The 22,923-nt window shown below is 33.1% G+C and overlaps 1 protein-coding gene across 1 annotated transcript; it reads left to right on the top strand.

Moving 5' to 3' along the window:
* The first annotated feature begins 3,395 nt into the window (after positions 1–3,395).
* LOC115951474 (UPF0481 protein At3g47200-like) lies at positions 3,396–5,129 on the top strand. Its single transcript, XM_031068674.1, has 2 exons — positions 3,396–4,888; positions 4,991–5,129. The coding sequence occupies exon 1, from the start codon at positions 3,396–3,398 to the stop codon at positions 4,842–4,844; it is 1,449 nt and encodes a 482-aa protein (XP_030924534.1). The 3' UTR covers positions 4,845–4,888; positions 4,991–5,129.
* Positions 5,130–22,923: the final 17,794 nt, after the last annotated feature.

Genomic DNA, 22,923 nt, shown 5'->3' with positions numbered 1-22,923 from the left:
GGAAAAATAAATAAAATGAAATTGGTTGGTTCGTGCTCATGCCCAGCTTCTTCAAACTAGCTTACTTCTAGTGGTTTATCATGAATAAGATAGAATTAAGATTCTAAATACTTCAAGCTAGAGTTTCAAAATTTTCATCACAATCAATCTTTCGTGTGTCACATTTATTCAACTCATTTTGTCTGAAGCAAGAATGGAATAAACCGTTCTACCTTTTTTCCTAAAAAAGATAACGGTGAATAAGAAACATAAACAATTATAATTATGCTTGATCCCTGATGCAAAATATAGAAACATAAACAGTTTTATTGCAAAAGTTTATTCGAAACTTGCTATATGTAGCTAGGTACTAGAGCATTCACATCCCATATCTTCAAACGATTCTATTTTACCATCTCAAAAGCTATTTTATTTATTATACCAGATCATTTTACATTACTCTCAATATCTCAACTTTTATTTTACAACATAACACATTAAAATAATATAAATTATACAATAAAATAATAAACAAATTATCTATCTCTCATCTCTCTCTCTCTCTCTCATTTTTGTCCCTGCCTCTCTATCCCTCTCTCAACAACCAAACAACCCAATTATCACCACACCACCACCATGCCCACTACACCACTATTGCCCACTGCCCACCAAAATCCCACCAGAACCAAAAACCCAAATTTTTAATAAATAAATAAATAAAACCAGCAAACCCATAGCAAAAACAACCCAATCACCACCACGCCACCACCACTGCCCACCACACTAACTCAAACCAACCAATCCAACTCCAACCCAAACCCCATTAGAATCCAAAATCAAACCCATCTGAACCCAAAAGACAAAAATCAATCCATGCCTCACAGCAAAATACACACACAGAAACACACCAAGCATATTCTAGAGACGAAATAGACTGCCGAAAAAATTCAGCAATTTATCCATGCCTCACTACCACATCCAGCCACCCCCGCCGCTAGATCAATGCCGCCACCATTGCACCACAACACCCAAAACCCAACAACCCATAGACTCTTAAACCACCCACACACCACAACCCACCACCGAACCCACGCTAGAAAAATCACAGCCCATCATCTGCGAGCTTAAGCAACCCATCATCGGAGGTAAGGTTGAACTCCTCCATCAAAGGACCACACCACCGAAACCACCAAACCCACGGTGCCACTAGATCCACGCCAACGCTAGACCCATGCTGGACCCACGACCCATACCAGAATATACCCACCATGAGAGAGAGAGGCCAAAACGTTGTGGAGAAAGAGAGAGGAGATGAGAAACAGTAAAAATGAAGAGAAAGAGTCAGATATGTTAAGTGAATGAATAAAAAAAATTATTTCATTTTACAATTGTGTTACAGTACCATCACAAATTTGTGACGGTATTGTAGCACAATTGTAAATTTTTTAAAGATACAAAACTGGATAATGGGATGTTTTTTGTATTTTGATGGTAAAATACTATTTCATGTGTATCACATTTTTACTTTTTATTGTTTGAAGCTCGATACAATATTGCACAATTAATCTGGTTGGGTAAACCAGTACCTTTTTAAACTTTAAAAAAAAAAAAAAAAAATCACAAAGTTTGCAAATCAAACAAATTGAAAAAGGTGTCACAAATATATTTTTGTATTAATCAAGCAGTGAGTACAATCTCTATTTCGATTCTTTTACAAAAGAATACTCATCTGATTCTATCTTCTTTGAAATTGACCAGAACAAGAAATCCTCTTGACTTTGGTTGGAAGATGAATCGAATTCTTAAGACAGAATTTCTCCAAAGCTTGGTCTTCTTGAAAACTTTCTTTGAACAAAAAATCCTCTTGACATTTCTTGACTTTGGTTGGAAGATGAATCGAATTCTTAAGACAAAATTTCTCCAGAGCTTGGTCTTCTTGAAAACTTTCTTTGAACAAGAAATCCTCTTGAGAAGAATCAAATTCTTAAGACTGAATTTCTCCAGAGTTTGGTCTTCTTGAAAACTTGGGGTTGAAAATGAAAGGGTGTCATCTATTTATAGTGGTTTCAGCGGATAAGCTCCACTTTGAATTGATATGCTTAAAGATATGTAGTAAACTCTGATTGGCCCAAATTTTGCTTAGAGATAATTATCTATATTTATTTATTTTGATAAAGATAATAATCAACAAAGATAAATAATTATCTCTATCTTATTTATTTATTTTAAAAAAGATAAAGGTAAATTGTAAACTACACTCTTAAAGTTTGGGGGTGATTGGATTTTACACCCTGAAATTTCAGAATTTGAATTTTACCCCCTGAATTTTGGGGTGCTTGGATTTTATACCCTGACGTTTCAAAACATGGATTTTACCCCTATATTTTAGGCGTGTTTGGATTTTACTCCCTAAAGTTTTGGGGTGTTTGGATTTCACAACCTAAAGTTTCAAAATTTGAGGGTGTAAATTCCAAACAACCCTAAACTTTAGGGGGTAAAATCTGAGTTTTGAAACGTCAGGATGTAAAATCCAAACACCCCAAACTTCAGGGGGTAAAATCCAAATTATGAAACTTCAAGATGTAAAATCCAATCACCCCTAAACTTCAGGGGTGTAATTTGTAATTTACCCTAAAGATAATTATCCATAAATTTTCAATAGAAAATTTATCTTTATTTTATTTATTTATTTATTTTAATAAAGATAATTATCCATAAATTTTTAATAGGAAATTTATATCTTGTGTGTCAAATGACACATGACAAATCTCAATATGCCAATGTGATGTCAATTTGGATGACACATGTCATCATTTGTTTAATTAATTTAATGACACATAAATTTGGAATTTGTCACTAAATTTTGATATGGCATATTGTAATTGGCTTCACAAAATTTTGCCTCCTACAAACATTTTCTAGCTCTACCTTTGCTTCAAAATACATCATGCCATGCCAAACTAAAGAGGTAAATAAAGTAAGAAGAAACACAAGCCTATTCACTGTATCATTCAACATTTGTGTATTGTCTTTAATTTAATAGAAAAGATGATCCCTGTCCCCGACTTGGTGTATTAGTTGAAAAGATGTTGAAATTACGCATGTTCGATCAACATCAATCTTTCATAATGGATAAAGACATAAAGCAAGTTTCAATTTATTTTGCATTTTTTAGATATATCTTGTAGATTATATTCCAAGCTTGATATGTTAATCCATCATAAAATATAGTTGCTTTAGGAAAATTTCCATATTCAAATAAGAACGACAGTCCTAATTTCCCAAGCTACTAAAGTTTTCACGCACTACGTGAAGAATAAATTACAGTAAATACGAGTTAGGACAGCAAACTTGCAAAATTCAATTGCCTTCTTTGGTTCGAACTTTCATTGGCCGAAAAGGAGCATTCTGTTTCCATGGAGAAGTACCATTCAAGGAGCTGCGGCATCACTGACGAGCCCCAGCCGCACAGCATTTCAATTGAAACTAGTCAAAATAATACCCTCGAGGCAAGGCTAAGGGAGGCAGAAGAAAATGCAAAGAATCAATCTCAAACACCAAAGATACAGAAGGTTATATTCTTGCTGCGAGATAACAACGATTTCAACAAGAATTATGAGCCAAAAGTGGTATCACTCGGTCCAATTCATCATGGTAAGCCAAATTACCAGCTAGGAGAGAAGTACAAGCTACTATTGACAAATGAATTCATCAAAGGTAGCGGTAAGAGCATGCAAGATTTATACCAGAAGATTAAGGAGAAAATCAATGAACTGAGGACATGCTACGAGAAGGAGGTGACCAAGGACTATGATGATGAGGCCCTCACTTCGATTTTGTTCGTGGATGGCTGTGCAATATTACAGTACGTATATTGTGCAAGTAACGACAAGTTCAAAGAGTTGAATATAAAAACGGACAGTGTAGCATTTGGGCAACAGGATTTGTTCTTGCTGGAGAATCAACTTCCCTATCGTCTACTCACATGGTTGATGAGCTCGAGTGAGAAGAAAGAAGAATTGAGCAAATCAATTGAAACTTACATTGACTGGCATGTTAAGGTACCAGAGGATAAGAAACCGAATTGGTTATCGTGGATACTCTGCCCAAGATTGAAGCCACAACAAGCACAAAGTGCAAAAGAAGAAAGCCACGACAAGGAGAAGCCACAAGATCATACCATATCAGTGGCTACAGAGCCCGTCCATCTACTAGACCATCTGAGGACACGAATGCTTCGTGAACAAGGGTATGATGGAAAGGTTGGTAAAATCAACCGAAATATACAAAATTTCCAAGAGTGGCAATCCTATCGCAATGTCCAGGAGCTTAAAACGGCAGGTATCCATTTGAAACGTGGTAACAATAGTTACTTGTGGAACATATCATTCACTAAAAAATTTCCTTTTCGTGGACAACTTCACCTTCCTCCAATTGTTGTGGATGACTCAACCAGACCTAAGTTCCTGAACTTGATAGCATATGAAATGTGCCTGGATTTTAAAAATGATTTTGGGGTCACCTCTTATATATCCTTCCTCGATTCACTAATCGATGAAGCCAATGATGTTAAGATGCTAAGGAAAGCACGGATACTCCGCAATGTCCTTGGCAGCGATGAAGAAGTGGCTAAACTCTTCAATGAGATAGGCAACGACTTGGTGCCTAACATCGAAATATACCAGGATGTCAGATCAAAAATTCAGAAGCACTATGAGAGCAAGTGGATGACCTGGATAGCTCAAGTCTTTCACGACCATTTCAGTAGTCCCTGGACGTTCATTGCTTTCATTGGCGCATTGTTAGCACTTGCTCTAACTATCACTCAGACTTGGTATGCTGTCAACTCTCCCCCAGGACCCTGAGATTAATTCTGCAAAAACTTAAGGCCAAAGGAAATATGCAAAAGGTAAAATTTTATTTGCTGCTCTCTTTCTAAGTGTGTCTAGCTTTCTGAGAATTACATGGTTTAATTTCTATGCTTACATGGTTTAATTTCTATGCCTTCCAGATGGCCATTTCCAAATAATAAGGTCATTCCAAAGCCTTATCATCTTGTTAATTTGTTTACAGCTTGGCGTTGAAGTTTTCTTGAAATAAGTCAGGGTGATTGTACTCTCTAATTTAATGTAATATGTGTGGATTTGAAATAATTGTGTCTGAGTTTGTGCGTGATGTGTGTTAAAGTTTCATATGTAATAAAGTTTCAAGATGAATATACTTGATTCAAATTCAAATATGTCTAATTTTGCAAACCAAGGTGGCAGTAAACACAATCGTCTCTGTCCTTTTTCTGCAACAATATTAGTACATTGTAAGGCAGTTGCAAAGGACTGTCAGTTGCATCAACTTTATGCCACATTATCGTCATTGCAGTAAGCGTGGCTGTTTGAGTAATGAGGGAGCATTATCTTCAGAATATATTGTTGGCCAAATACAATTCTTGTAAGAATTCTTTGGAAAAAAAAAAAAAAAAAAACTTCAGAATATATTGTTGTTTGCAATTGGTGATTTTGTTGCATGGAGGTGAATTTCTTATAACAACAGAAAACTCTTTTAAGCAGGGGCACATTGTCACCTTGAAGAAAGCATTTTCAACACGCCTTAAAGTTGAATTATGTTTTTTTTTTTATCATTGTTTTCTACTCAATTTCTTTGATAAAACATTTATTTACTAAATGTATAACTATATTCCTACTTGATACAGTGGTTTAAAGCTACACTTTTTCAAATTACAGTTTTTGAAACCTCGCTTCTTTTTTTTCTTAAGCACAACAATTTCAAACAATGCATTTTCAATAAACTTATAAATATTCACTTTTTGAAATTTTTTTTTTTAAATCAAAAATAAAATCCCATTTTTTATTTTGCATTTGGAGAATTAGAGATGAAACTATATTGTCCTTATATTAACTTGTATATGTTTAGATATGTAAAGTGACAATTATTTTAGGCAAAAATGTAAAACATAAGTCTAAATATGACCAAAATTAATTTCAGCATTCTAATTTTACTTTTTAATCTTATTCAATTCAATCCTCTAAATTTCAACATGATTCAAATCAGTACTCCCATTAGTTTCTGTTAGAATTGTGCCATTAGTGACCTCAAAACTACATCGTTTTAGGTTTTACAATTAAAATAAATCCAAAAAGCTAATGAAAATTTTTCTTTTTCAGAAAAAATAAATTAAAAAGATATTGATATATTTTACCAAAAACATCCAGCAAATTTTCCCTAGCAATCCAGAAAACTTTCCACGCAACCAAACAAACTATAGAACAATCCAATCACACCATGAAAAAATTTAGAAACAAAAATTTACATCGCCAGTGAAAGAAACACCATCTAATAACAAGCACAATACTAAAATCAACCAAGGAAACCCAGATCTAGAAAAATTAAATTTTTTTTTAATAAAAAAATTGCTTCCCACACCAAATCCGACGACGCCGAACCCTGAAATGCCTGGATCAACCTCACTTGGCTGCAAATCCTAGAGGAGTCGGGTACAGGAACACACAAATCTCCTGTATGTTTTGTAGATCCGAACCCATACTTGTCGACCCATTTGTCAAGTTCAATGGCTTCGTCTCCCACTCTCTCAGCGTAAACCGTTCAAGTCATGCTTTTGGTGTAGAGAAAAAAACTTTCTTCAAGTGCTTTGGACTTTTGCGAATGGATTTATGTTTGAATGTGCAGAAATTGTGTGTAGATTAGTTATTATGAGTTTGATGCTTCTGTGGAGAATATTTTTGAGTTCTTTTTTCGTCTTTATATGTCTTATTCTTTTTTCTTTTTTTTAATTATGGTTCAAAAATGAAAATGATTCTAAAAAATATAGTTGGGAAAATGTTTTTTTTTTTTTTTATAGTTTTCTGGAATTTTTTTATAATTAAAGAAAATTAGAAAATCAAAATAACATAGTTTTGGGAGTTACTAATGGGGAAATTAATAGAGGACTTTTTTTTTCTTTTTTTTGGGAGAAAAAATAGATGACTTAAAATGTGTTTTTTTGCAATTTAGCCTCTATTTTAAGTTAATAAATCTATTATCTATATATGTTTTTAAAGTTTTAAATCTATTATCATACTCTAATGGTGTAAGAAAAAAAAATAGAAGGTCTTATTCAAGGCATAAATCTTTGACTTTTGCAAGGTCTAAAAAAGTTATCAGCAGGCCACCTAAAATTTTCTTTTGGAAATATTAATTCTATAGCTTCGTTTATGTGATCTTTCTAGTTTATTTTAAAGACTAACATGATATAATTTTTTGTTAGATTTAAAATAATATATATTAAATCAGTTAAGGCGTAAAGAGATGGAAGTGGTATGGTGGAAAAACATGCTTTTATGGTTTCCTCAAGCAATACAAAAACATGCTTCTATGGGGTGGCTTACTTTGAAAAATAGGTTGACTACAAAAAACATATTGATGCAATAGGGTTTCTCCGAGATAGTTATTGTGCATTCTATAGAAATAAAATAGAGAGTAGGGAACATTTGTATTTTGAGTGCTCCTTCGCCAAGAGAATTTGGAAGCATATTATGGGGCTTTGCCTAGTGACTGATATTCCTATTAATTGAGATGAAATAGTCCAACGGGGGTGACTATTTTAAAGGGCAAAAGTTTTAGAGCTACCTTTTGCAAACTGGTCTAGTGGGCTACAATTTACCATATATGGTTGCGAAGGAATAGCATATGTCATGGAGGAGTTGTTTTGATAGAGTAACAAATTATATAGAGAATTAAATGGGATATCAGAGCCAAAATAGAGCATGTTGTAATGGCTGGAAATATCATTCTTCACACAGTTTTAAGCTCTAGATGGGACATACTTCTTTGATATGATAATGGCACTTATGGCCAAGGCCAATTATGTTTACTAGTGTTTTTTTATAGATTAAGTTGTTGCTTTAGTCAGTGTGTAATAGTAATGTCAAGGAAGTTACAAGAAAACAAACACGTTGCTTTTTGAATGGAAAAGAAACTAAAAATGTTAGCTTCTGAATGAAAAGAGAAACAAAACATTTTAGCTTCTTAATGAAAACCTTGAATTCACAAGGGGTCCATTAAATTCACGAGGTGAAAGGGTTCTAGAATCATCAAAGAGAAATAGACAAAATTTGTATTTTTATAAATTTGAAAACTAAACTACCCTAAAGGCTACAATGTGTTTAAATAGTAAAAAGAAACCCTAGGTGGCTAGGAAAATGCTCAAAAACCCCAATTTGCACTAATCATGTAATTAGGTGGCAAAATAGTAGTTTTTGCCAAAAATAGCAAAATTGAAATAATTGCAAAAATTGAAAATACTGTCTCTAAGAAACATCTCAAAACAAATGGGACCGTATTTTGACTTTTTAAAATAAAAGTTATTAAGGAAAAAATATATTACTATAAATAGCAAAAATACTATTTTCTAGGCCTTAACGAAGAAATTTATCTAAATTTAAGAGACGCTCGAGATTTTGAGTCTAGATCAAAATGTTGTTTCCCTTCAACCTGTCAAATTTCATGCAATTCCAATATCGTCGCCCCGATAGCCTCTACTGGCACCCCACTTGATCTTACTCCATGACTTCCAGCACCCTTGCTACTCCAGGAAGGATTGTGCTATCTGTTCTACATCAAATAGGAGTGCTAGATGGAATTTTGTTGTTCTCTTGTTTGCAAGTTGTAGCCAGAGGAGTTGACTCTGTTTTTATCTAAACTAGTCGCAGACCCACACAATGCGTGGGAATATACAACTATTTTGTAACATTTTATAATATATGATTTATTCTATAAAATGTACTGGAGATATTATTTCTAAAATTATTTTTCATTTCTCCATCTCTACAAATATATCATTCTATTATTTTTGAGTTTTTTTATTATTTAAAAACTTAGGTGCATTCGATTGATATTAGTCTATTATATTTTTTGAGATGAAAGATAGAAATACTATTTTTTTTTCAAGTTATCTATTTTATTCAAACTTGTGTATAGTGTGTTATGGTTCTTTTTCTACAACTAAAATTTTTAAGTTCCAATATTAATTATTTGAATTTCTCATTCTCTTAAGAAGATTATCATGATAATCAAACCTCATTACAAATTTGCAATTGATATTACTCAAATAATTTATAGAGACATTCAAATACATAATCATCTCACTTCTTAAATATCTAAAAATTAACTCAAACCAAAACTATAAGATAGAGAGTGCATGTGATAAATAACTCAAAAAACACACCACCAAAGTGTATCATCCAAAAGTAGAGACACAAAAAAAATTCATTAATCTAAATTTACAATTGCAAGAAAGAATTAATAATTGAGAGAGAGAGAGAGAGAGCAATCACCTTTTCTGGAAGAGAATGTGAGACAAATAATAAAATTATATAAATTAAGATGAGTAGAAAAATATTTAAAAGAAAAATGTATAGTTCTAAACACCAAATTATCCAAGTCATGCTATGTAATAGAATAATAGTAAATCATTCTATAATTTCATAGGATAACATGTAACAAATAAATAAAATAATATTAAGAAGATAAAAATTTAAAATATAACCAAATCATATCAATCTAAAGTAGAGTTAAACATAAAAAATTATTAATCTAAAGAATCAAACGTCCACCAAAATAAAGAATATATATATATATAGAGAGAGAGAGAGAGAGAGAGAGTATTCACCTTTTTGTATGAGCAAAATATGGATTGAATGTAAGAGAAATAACCAATTTTTATAGTCAAAAAATGGGGAGAAGAAGAGTCAAAATAAAAAAAAGATGAAGGGATGGAGAAAGTGTAAGGTCAAGGTGTAGAGTAGTGGGGAGATAAAAAGGTTAAAATAAGTAAATGTTGGAAAATGTGTAATTGTAAAGTGGCAAATTAATAAGGAGAAAAAAAATTAAAAATAAGAGAGAGAAAATATTGAAAATAGATTGATGATGTGGTGTTGGTGTGGCACTGATGTGGCTCAACAGGAGCACGTCAACATTAAACTCTATGATTCAACTTTTAGATATACTAGTATTATGCTCATGCGATGCACTGCTTCATCAAGAATCATGTGTAAACTAAAAAAAATAAGAAAATATTTTTTAATTTAATTGAAATTAAATAATAAAATATATTTAAGTAGTAATCTCAATTTAATAGTTAAGAATTATAAACAACCCAAATTACTAAACATTAAGAATTTACATAAGAACTGAATTTTTGTATTTGAAAGCGAGGGAGGAGGTACCGAATTTCAACCTATCAAAACAAAATGTGTAAATATAAACTTCAAGAAATTTTTTTCGAGAAAAATTAAGAGTTAAGACCCTGCAAATAAGTTTGCATCAATAATTGAAAATAGCTTCATTAGCGTTGAGATGTGATGAAAATTAAAAAGTAATACTTTTTGCGAGGTCCTGCATATCCCTTCTAGGCTGTTTTTGTGAACAACAATCTATATTATGAGTAAATGATGCATTTGGAATATAGGTTATAACTTTAAGGTGTTTAAAACTTCAATGGATCATGCCATATTTTGACCAATATTCTTTTTTAACCGTACACCTTCAATAAATCTCATTTTAGCAATTATTTTCTTATTTTATTCCGGTGTATATTTCAATTGACCCAAACTTTCTAAGCCAACTACATTTTTATTCCTCTTGAGAATCCTTTGTTGCGATCATATCCCAATAAATTATAGTGATGAAGATCTAATTGATTAAGTTCCAACAATTCAAGCTTATATAGTAACTAAGCTTTTCAAAGTTTCCTTCAAACTCTATAGCTTCAAAGAGTTCCAATATAGTTACTTGTAGTATAAAAAATATGATGTATTTATGAACATAATGAAACAAAAAAGGAAAAAAAAATGAAAAAAAGATAGAGTTAAATAACCTTGAAGAGGAAAATAGAACTTCGAGCTTTCATTGTAGGCATCAAGTATCCACACAATCTGGCCTAGTACAGTACACTTTAGTTCTTCAATTATAGCTTCCATTGCTAACCCATTTCCTATTGGATTAGGATGTTGATACACCTAGAAACTTAAAAAATCAATAAACCCATTATAGAACAAAACCATCCAACTAAAAATATACACAAAAAAACTTAGAATACAAAAAATATAACCTTCATCATAGATTTACAGAGAGAGCATAGTCCGAATGAGAAGTTTGAGGGACGTGGAGCAAAAATATTTATAATTTTTTTTTTTTTTTTCAGATTGATTTTATTCCCTATGATCTAATCGCAAGTTTTAGATATACTTGAAGGTAAGCAAAATTGCAGCAATTTTTTTAGATAGACACAAAAATTGTTCTTATCAACTTTTCCTCTTCTAATCTTTGGATAAATACAAAAATTTAATTTTTCTTGTCAACTTTCCTCTATTCATTTTTGGATAGACACAAAAGCTTAATGTTGATATTAACATTTTTTTCCTTCACTTTCTGAATAATTGTGACATGGTGGGAAAGTTTAATTATTAAGAGTTTGAGTTTGAGACAAAGAGTTTAATTAGAATTGATTTTACTTTTTTTATGGCAGGACATCTGGACATGTACTCAGTTCTCACTTCCTAAGAGTTTTTTTTTTTTTTTTTTTGGAAAGACCCAAGAGAACAATTTTTTAAAAAAATATGTATAAAAAAGAATGGTAGTACATTAAAATAAAGAAACTTTATTCAAAATTACACTCTTATATTATATTAAAGATAATTTGCTTGAAAATAAACTTTATTAGCTATACGTTGTTTTTTTTTTTTTTTTTACGTGTAGTAATTAAAAAATAAGGATTAGATCGAGAGACTTAAACATATACTTTTAAGATAAGGATTAGATGAAATTAATTTGGATGGTAATCAAATTAAAATTTTTATTAACTTAGAAATTATAGGAGAAGAAGAAGATAAGAACAAAAAAAATTATATCTATTTTTTTATAGATCTAAAAAAAATTGCAATTTTTATGTGCAGTAATATAATTTTAAAAAAATATATGGATTACATGGACATTTTTTTACATAGGAATTTATATGAAAGGTTTGTATTGTAATCAAATTAATATTAGAATTTATAGGAGAAGAAGAAGATAAGAAAAAAAAATTATATCTATTTTTTTATAAATCTAAAAAAATATTGCAATTTTTACGTGTAGTGATATAATTTTAAAAATATATATGGATTACATGGACATTTTTTACGTAGGATTTTTAATATAAAAAAGAATGGTTGTACATTAAAAGAAAGAAAATTTATTCAAAATTACACTCTTATATTATATTAAAGACAATTTGCTTTAAAATAAACTTTATTAGCTATACGTTGTTTCTTTTTACGTGTAGTAATTAAAAAATAAGGATTAGATGGACCTAAACTATACTTTTAAGATAAGGATTAGATTAAATTAATTTGGGTGGTAATAAAATTAAAAAAAAAATTAACTTAGAAATTATAGGAGAAGAAGATAAGAAAAAAAAATTATATCTATTTTTTTATAGATCTAAAAAAAATTGCAATTTTTATGTGTAGTAATATAATTTTAAAAAGAATATATGGATTACATGGACATTTTTTATGTAGGATTATATGAAGAGTTTGTATTGTAATCAAATTAATATTAGAAATTATAGGAGAAGAAGAAGATAAGAAAAAAAAAATTATATCTATTTTTTTATAGATCTAAAACAAATTGCAATTTTTATGTGTAGTAATATAATTTTAAAAAAATATATGGATTACATGGACATTTTTTACGTAGGATTATATGAAGAGTTTGTATTGTAATCAAATTAATATTTTGTCAACTTAGAAATTATAGGAGAAGATAAATTTTATATATATATATATATATATATATTTTTTAAATCTTTAAAAAATTCTGCAATTTGGTGAAGTCATTTGGCACGACCACGCCGTCTAAGCTCAACTTTTATTATATAGTATATTATATAGATGTGTAGACTTATTGTCATTTGTTATATGAAATTACTGAATTCTCAACAGCAATCCAAAAAAAAAAAACATATATTAAATCATTTTAAAAGTATTCTTTATATTTATATTATACATAACATTATTAATTAGAGGTTATTTTTATATCTAAATTTTGATATATTTACCTTCGTCTCCTAAAGAAATTTCTTACTCCGACACATTATTCGTTCAACTTGAGTAATAAAATATAAGTTAAAACTTCACAAAATTGTGTACACTTAATTAGTTCAAGTGGTCTATCAATAAGCTCAAATTAAGATTCTAAATTCTTCAAGCTAGAGTTTCAATCCGTCACAATCAATCTTTTGTGTATCACAATTAACTCGCATTGTCTGAAGCACGAATGGCATAATATATATCGTTCTACTTTTTGTTCCCTGAAAAAGTTAACCGCGAATAAGAAGTATAAACAGTTTTACTTGTGCTTGATACCATGCTTGATGCAAAAGATAGAAACAAAAACAGTTTTGTGGCAAAAGTTTATCACTTGAGTAATAAACTAAGTTAAAACTTCACAAAATTGTGTACACTTAATTAGTTCTAGTGGTCTATCAATAAGCTAAAATTAAGATTCTAAATTCTTCAAGCTAGAGTTTCAGTCCGTCACAATCAATCTTTTGTGTATCACAATTAACTCGCATTGTCTGAAGCACGAATGGCATAACATATATCGTTCTACCTTTGTTCCCTGAAAAAGTTAACCGCGAATAAGAAGTATAAACAGTTTTACTTGTGCTTGATACCATGCTCGATGCAAAAGATAGAAACAAAAACAGTTTGTGGCAAAAGTTTATCCGAAACTTGCTATGTAGGTAAAGGCTGCTTCACGTGTATCAGATTTTTACTTTTTATTGTTTGAAGCGGATACATTGCATAATTAATCTGATCGAAATCTCCTGGCCGGTTCAACCAATTCCTATTTAAAATCTTAAAACAATCTAAATATAATTCTATATATACCTTAACATTTCACATTCACAAATTCTCAACAACAACAACAAAAAAATTTCACATTCACATCATTCATACTTCACTAAGAATGAAATCCTTATAATCACAAGTGATCCAAAATTTTAGCGGATGGAAGGACAAAATTTAAAACAAGAAGTGATATAAAAAAATAACGTATCTATAATCATTAACCAATACTCACTTCTTTCATTAAAAGGACCATTGAACTACTTTTTTTTTTCCTTGGGTAGGGGCTCCTATATATATTTTTGTAAGCCAATCACTTCAATTGCCCCTAGGCATAACATAATTTTTTTTAAGCCCATATATATAAATGATTAAGATTAACAGTAAGCTTTATAACTCAGTTGCATAGCCTATTTCTCCACTATTAGGAGAGTTAGTGTTCGAATTCTCTCTCCTTATTGTTATAACTAAGATTGTAAATGAACCAAATTATTTATAAATAATTCGAGCTCATTCGTTAAAAAAACTAAGTTTGAACCCAAGTTTAGGCTCAATTATTAAAGGAATCAAGCTCAAACATAACAATGTGATCATAAACATGATGCTCAATTTGACCATAAAAAATATCATAGTTTAATATGTATAATTATCTAAAAGTATATCTATATATACTTGAAAAAAAATTATTATTTGTAACTTATTGATAATATAATTAGTCAATTCTTAGTAAAAATTAATCATAATTTATGAAAACTTAAAATATTTTAGTCATGATTTTTCTATATATGAAAAAAGAAGCTCATGAACAAACTTAAACATGTAATTTTATATATGATGAGCTCGAGTTTGACTCATGTTCGAAATAAAAAAGTCTGAACTTAATAATTGGCTCGACTCGACTTGGATAGGTAATTTATAGCCTTAGTTGTAACTATGGAATTATACAAAATAAAAAATAAAACAAACACAACCCTTGGAAAAACAATGTATAACTTTGGCTCTACGCAAAATATAATATATCATACCAAACTAGTTAGATAAATAAAGTAGGAAGGAATCAGTGTGTGTGTCTATAAATATATATATATATATATATATATATATATAAAATGGTTTTAAAAACTTGCATGTACGGTCAAAGAACCGATTTTGGCTTCAGTTTTCAGTTTTTTGGGATTTTACTAGATAGAATTGGTGCCTAGTTCCTAGTTGAACCAGCTGGTCTAATCCAATTTTTAAAATAGTGATATATATATATATATATATATATATGTAACGTTGAAATTTTATCAACCATCTTGTTGGCTTTATTCCATGCCAAATTTGCTTATATTTTAGCAATTAATAACTCTATATTTAGATGGGAATCATATAAGAGTAGTGTGTGAGAAAGTGTGAAAAAATGCTCAAGATTGTACAAGGATGCAGAGACTCGCAGCTAGGACTTGCAGGTGACTCGCAACTGGCAAGCCGCCAACTGTAGCACACGAGTGAAGCGTGCAGAGAAGATAAACAGTCACGCCAACTGGAGCACTACAGGACAAAAAGTCCAGCCTGGCCGTTCTGTTAACTCGCGACTCAATCAAGTAGCAAGGCCAAGCCGCCAGCCAACTCTGTTTGGGAAAAACTGACTCTTCGCATTCCTTTCTCACCCCACTATATATAGACCCTTATACCCACGAAATATAGAGAGCTTCCAGAGAGAAACCCTAGAGAAAAACGAGATTGATTCATCCACGATCTTCACATAGAGACTCTTCAAATTCATTTACTCTCTTCCTCTCCATTGTTACATCCTTGAGAGGTATATTACCAAAACATTTTCTCACCATACCCATATCTGTGAGAAGGTCATTTGGTGTCTGGGAAGCAGTTAAGAAGGAACCAATTTCATATTGGTTGATGCTATGGTCAAGTAGCAGAATCCAGTAAACTAAAGAAGAAATAGGTTCGGCGTAACCTCGTTGGAGTAGAAGCTTGGAGGGCTTAGGTACATTGGGTAGATTAGACTTGAAAGATCTTCTGTTGTTCATGTATCCCAACTACATTCTTTAGTGAATTATTTACCGCTTGGAGGGCAGCGGAGAAGTTTTACACCAAGGGCTTTGGTTTCCTCTTCGATAACACATCGTTGTGTTGTCCTTGTGTTTGTATCTCTCTTCCCTTAATCTTTGCAATTTAATTTATGCTGTGGATGTGATTTTATTTGGTTTAGATTGTTTATCAATTCTGTATTAAGTTTATGTTAATATTCCACACATTAATTGTTTGATATTAAGCTTGAATTGGTAATTTGTTAATTGGGGGTCTAAACGTTCATAGTGTTTGATACACTAATTGAACTTTCAATTGGTATCAGAACGGGTTCACTTATATTGGTTTCATTACCTTAGTGTGATCCTTGACCCCAAATTGAGATGGACCAGTCTCAATCTTTAAATGCTCCACCATATTTTAATGGTAGCAACTATGCCTTTTGGAAGGTGAGGATGAGAGCATTTTTGTGTTCTATAGATGAGGCTATTTAGGATGCTGTTGAAATAGGTTGGACAAAGCCAGAGGTAGCCAAATCCACATGGGATAAGGCAGCTCTCGCGACATCAAATGCTAATAGCAAAGCACTTAATGCAATTTTTTGCAGTGTGTCCCTAGATGAGTTTCATCGGATTTCTCATATCACCATTGCCAAGGAAGCATGGCAGATTTTGGAGACCACTTATGAGGGTACAAAGAAAGTTAAGGACACAAATCTACAAATGCTGACTACCCAGTTTGAGGAGCTCAAGCTGAGCGAGGATGAGTCCTTTGACTCTTTCTATAGTAAGCTAAATGAAGTGGTCATCGGCAAGTTTAACTTGGGAGAGAAAATGGAGGACTCGAAAGTTGTGCAAAAAATTCTTCATTCATTGCCGAAGAGCTTCCGTGCAAAGGTGACTGCAATTGAGGAGAGCAAGGACCTTGATGAAATCAAAGTCCAAGAGCTGATTGGTTCTCTCCAAACGTATGAGCTTTCATTACCGAATCAAAGAAATAACAAATCACTGGCTCTTAAGACGATAAATGAAAGGGTAAAAGCTCATGGTTCATCGGATGAGGATGTAGTCAAAAAGGATGTTGCCTACCTTGCAAAGAATTTCCGCAAATTTCTAAAGTTCAAGAACAGTGAGAAATTTGGTGATAAAGGGAAATTCATGAGTTCCGGAAAGGAGAAAAAGGACTTCAAAAAGAGAGAAGGGAAGGAGTCCCAATCTACTCAAGGAGTCACTTGTTTTAAGTGTAATGGACAGGGTCATTTCAAAAAGGAATGTTCTAATTACCTGAGATCGAAGGACAACGCGTATGCCACCACTCTCAGTGACTCAAATTCCTCCACCTCTGATTAGGAGGAAAGCTGTGATGAAGAAGGGAATTTCTCAGCATTCATAACTGTTGCTCATGTTGAGTCTTCGGAGGACTCGAATTTTATTGTGGAAGATCTTAGGGAGCATAGTGATGAAGAATCCATGGGAATTTTAGATGAATCAGATGCTGAAGAAGATGAAGATACAGCTGGTCTTCAAGAGAACTACAATTCATTACTTGAAAAGTCAGGAGAATATGTAAGGGTGGCCAAGGTAGCTATGAAAAAGATGAAGAAAGCTGAGGAGGACTATAGAAGTCTTCTAGTGAGATATAAGAAGGCCAAGTGTGAGATAGAGACGCTAAATGGCGAGCTAACCAAAGCTTACACCAAGGTGAAATTCCTTGAGCTTGAGGTGATTCAAGCAAATGCCAAGGTAGAGCGAGTCTCCACAAAGAAGTGAAAGTTCAATAAGTGTATAAAATACCTTGAACGTTTAGACCCCCAATTTATAAATTACCAATTCAAACTTAATATCAAACAATTAATGTGCGGAAAATGAACATAAACTTAATACAGAATTGATAAACAATCTAAACCAAATAAAATCACATCCATAGTAGAAATTAAATGGAAAATATTAAGAGAAGAGAGATGCAAACACAAGGACAACACTCGATGTGTTATCGAAGAGGAAACCGAAGCCCTCGGCATAAAACCTCTCCGCCGTCCTCCAAGCGGTAAACTATCCACTAAAGAATGTAGTTGGGATACATGAACAGTAAAATACCCTCCAAACCTAATCTACCCAATGTACCTCAGCCCTCCAAGCTCCTATTCCAACGAGGTTACGCCGAACTTATTTCTTCTTTAGCTTGCCGAATTTCGCTACTTGACCATAGCATCTACCAATATGAAATTGGTCCCTTCTTAACTACTTCCCAAACACCAAATGGCCTCCTCACAGATATGGGTATGGTGAGAAAAGGTTTTGGTAATGTACCTCTCAAGGATATGACAATGGAGAGGAAGAGAGTAGAGGAATTTGAAGAGTCTCTATGTAAAGATTGTGGATGAATCAATCTTGTTTTTCTCTAGGGTTTCTCTCTCAAAATTCTCTCTGGAAGCTCTCACAATATCGTGGGTATAAGGGTATATATATAGTAGGATGAGAAGAAATGTGAAAAGTCAGTTTTTCCCAAACAGGGTGTTCTGGTGACTTGACCTCGCAACTGGGTTAAGTCGCGAGTTCAAGCCGCAAGCTAACGGCTTGGCCAGCCTGGGATTTTTGTCCTGTAGTGCAACAGCTGGCATGACTCTTCAGCTTCTAGCATGCTTGGCACGTGTGCAACTTTCTAGGAGCTTGCAAGCCACGAGCCACCCGCGAGATCCAGTCGCGAGTCGCTGCTTCTTTGCACAATCTTGAACATTTCTTCACACTCTCTCACACACTACCCTTACATGATTCTCACCTAAATATAGGGTTACTAATTGCTAAAATACAAGTAAATTTGGCACGGAATAAAGCCAACAAGATGGTTGATAAAATTCAACCTTACAAGAAGCTTGATGATGTCTTTTCCTCTCAAAAGACGTTCTCCGACAAAACCAGATTAGAATACACCGGAGAAAGTAGCTCAGCAGTGAACATCTCCAAAGAAATGAAGTTTGTAAAGGCCAAAGAGCCGGTTGTAGTTGCCCCTATTGTTGAAAAGGAAAATGTTGAGAAGAAGAAGAATGTGACTGACCAGCGGGTGTTGAACAAGCCCCATAATCAATCTGTGGTCAGGTTTGAAGTCAAAGCAAAATCTCTTCCACGATCGCAAAGAGGTCCTAGAACGAGTCATGTGTGTCATCACTGCGGACTTCAAGGGCACACCCGACCCAATTGTCATAAGCTGAGAGCATTAAGGAATGCAAGTGATCAAAGGTCAAGAAGGCCAAGAAATGACAAGAGAACTTAGGCTGTTCAGCCATCAAGAGATCGAAATGGTGATCCCGGAATGATGGATGTGATGAAGATGATTGGTGCATTCACCAACTACTTGGAAAGCTTCACCAAAAGGTTTGAAAGTCCTAACTCTCGTACCCAATCCTATAAGGACATCAACCCAATTGCACGTGATGTATGGGTGATGAAGGGTACTTATGCATAAGCATTACAACATGTCCATGCATTAATATTTCCTATGTTGTGTGATTGTTGGTTTGTTTATTGATTATGTGAATTGAAAATTGTTTGTTTGTTTTTTGCTTTCATTCATTTAAAATGTTTTTACATTATTGCTTTTGATCAATCTTTTCTTTCTTGTGTGTCAAAAATCCAAAAACCACATAAAAAGTAGAAAATCCAAAAAGTTTGATCGACATTGTTGAGTTTTGTCTCAAAATATGTTTTACCTTGTGCCTTTGTGCAAATGGCTTTGTGCATCTACGAGCATAGCTTGTTCCCTATGCACTCATATCATTGTGGGAGAAATCTTGAAATCTATGTGACTGTTGTAAATAGATCTTCAACCTTGTCATGAATGATTAGTGAATGGTTTTGTTGATCTTGAGACATGCATAGACTTGTGTCTATATATCTTCCCACTCTTTATTTTATTGTTTTTGCTAAAAGAGCTCACCAAATGTAAATCTCCAAATGAAAAGAGATATTGAGCTACAAAAGTCTGTCACACATACTAGTATTTGACTAGGAAAAAGGGAAAGTGACCAAAAATTAAAATTATATGATGCCCAAAAAGCCAAAGGCTAATTCATCAAAGTAAAATATCCAAAATTTCAGGCATTAATCTCACAATGAGATGTGTTGATTCAAAAAGATCAAATGATATGTCAAACATGGAGCCAAATGAAAAGCTTCAAAGATATTGTACTTAAATCTATGTGGGAGGTCATATATGCATATTTCTATAATTGAGATGGGTCACATTATCTAGTGCTAATTGTGTATGTTTTGATTGAATTGATCATTGAAGTTTCACATTAGACTAAGGATTATCTCATTTTTTATATCCACACACAACACACATGTCTATATTCAATGTATGCCATATCCATTCGTGTGATTGTACTTGTTTAAATGTGTTTTCACATGCTCAATCTTTGTTGATCATTCACAAAAATATTTTTGAGTGTTTTAGTTGTTTTTGGAAAGTACTTTGATTTTACAAAAAATTGTTAAAAATTCAAAAGCAGTGTTACCCTATTCTGGCAACTCAGTCGCAGGTAGAACCAGTCGCATGCCCCAGTCGCGAGCCCATACAGAGATTTTTCGCGACGCACTGGTGGATACATGTTTCAGTTGCGAAAAAGAATTAGAATATTTTTCAAAAAACTGGGTTTTCATGCTTTTTGCGACTCATGTTGGTGACTTGTTCGCGAGTGGAAGGTCCAATCACAAGGAGTACACAGAGATTTTCGCGGCTCAGATCACGACTCTTTCGCAAGTGGAACTTCCAGTCGTGAAAAACACTTAGAAAATTTTTCAAAAGTTTTCTTTCAAGTGTTCTGGTAGCTAGACCTGGCGACTTTTTTCCCTCAAACATTTCTGACTATTCATTATCTTCCTTACCTAAAACACTCTCAAACTCACCGTATTACTCTTGAAAATCCTCCATTTATGCATCATTTCATCCTCGAATCTTCAAGGAAAAGGTATGGGCTTTCTCTTTCTCACTTCATATCTCACGATTATGGTTTTGTTTTCTTGTTTTGTGAGTTATTTTTGTGTTTTGAGTAATATAGTGTTCGAACATTGGTTTGGTTATTTTATTGAGTAAGTTTGATTGAGTGTTGGTAATATTGTTTGAGATATTTTTCTCAATTTTTTTTTCCTCTCTGATGATGTTTGTGTTCTGTAGTGTGTCTCATGACTGTGTTGCTATGTTCATATCATGTTCATGGTAGAATGTCACAATGACAGTTATTTGTGACTGTGTGATGCTCATTGATTACTTTGTTCTAAATTGTAATTGATCAACCATCATTTTTGGACACCTGCTAACTTCTTAAATATACAATCCATAAGTGTTGCTTAAGATTCCTTGATGCTGACTTGGTTCAAGTTCTATGATTGATTGAGTGAGTTCTCTCTCCGAATGTCATTTTTTTATGAATCTAATCAAGTTGATGTTTGTGTCTTGTGGTGTCGCACTTGGTTCTCTGCTGTGTATCTAGTCTTTTGCAGATGTCACGCCGTTCATCTAAAGGAAAAGAGATTAAAATTGATGTTCCATCCCCTATTGCTAAGCAGACTCGTCGCTAAACTCAGTCGTCTCAAGGCTCAAACAATGAAAAATTCAGGACTCCTTTTGATTCACAGACCTACTCAAGCATTTTTAAAGATGCTACTCCTATTATGAAACATGTAGTACAATTTGATACCTTGGGAACAACATTTATCCCTAGGATTTTTGAAGCAAGAGATTGGAGAAGGGTTTAGTTGCCATTCAAGTATTAAAGCAACACCTTATGAGGCTTTGTATGGGAGAAAGTATAGATCCCCAATTTGTTGGGATGAGGTGGGAGAACGAAAAATCTTGGGGCCAGAGATTATTCAGAGGACTTGTGAAAAGGTAAATATGATTCGTAATCAACTACGAGCAGCCCAAAGTAGACAAAAGAGCTATTTTGACATTAATAGGAAGGCTTTGGAACTTGAAATTGGAGATAAAGGTTTCCCACGGGTTGCACAAATGAAAGGAGTAATGAGATTTGGTAAGAAGGGTAAGTTAAACCCTAAGTTTGTAGGGCCTTTGAGGTCTTGGAGAGAGTAGACGAAGTTGTGTGTAGAATTGCCCTACCACCAGCCCTATCAGGAATTCATAATGTTTTCCAGGAGTCTATGTTAAGGAAATACATTCCTGACCCTTCACATGTATTAAGCTATGAGCCTATTCAGATTAGAGATAATTTGTCATATGAAGAAATTTTGGTAGAGATTTTGAATCTTAAGGAGCAAAGGCTACGCAATAGAACAATATCTTGGGTAAAGGTGTTTTGGAAAAATCATTCAGTGAAACAGGCATCTTGGGAGCGTGAGGATGCTATGTTGTCGAGATACCCAAACCTTTTTCAGGATCAAGGTACGTAAAAATTTCGAGGATGAAATTTTTATAAGAGGGGAAGAATGTAATATCCTAGTCAAACCCAAAAAAAAGGGGGGGCAGATTTTTTTTGGTTCCCATGTGCCTCCCAACTACCCCACCTAACCCATCCTCCCCCACCACATATCTCACAATTCCCTCTTTTCTCTCTTTGGCCGGTCATTCTCATTCTTGTTCTCCTTTTCTTTTTCTTTTTCAGTCAACACAACACACATACACACACTCCTCTCCCTCACCCTCCCCCTGGTACATTCCTCATCATCACCTCTACCATTTTTTCCGGCAAAATCACTGGAAAATCCTCAAGAACATCACACCTTCACATAAGTTTTTGAGGTAAAAGTTCTAATCTCTTTTGATGGGTATTATGTTCTTGTTTGAGGTTATTTTACCCAAGCTTTAATAATGATTTTCATGTGATTTAAGAGCTTTGGAAATGATATTCATGTGTTTATATGTATGGGTTTTGGTCTTGGTGGATGTATTTGATGAGTGAGTTCATGATTTTTACAATGATGGCTATCTAAGGCTTGTTATGGTGAAAATTTAGAGGTTTTGAGTTATAACATGTGATAGATGATGAATATAA

Source organism: Quercus lobata, chromosome 7, assembly GCF_001633185.2.
Source record: "Quercus lobata isolate SW786 chromosome 7, ValleyOak3.0 Primary Assembly, whole genome shotgun sequence".
NCBI classification, from domain to species: Eukaryota; Viridiplantae; Streptophyta; class Magnoliopsida; order Fagales; family Fagaceae; genus Quercus; species Quercus lobata.
This window is presented reverse-complemented; position numbering and strand designations above follow the sequence as displayed.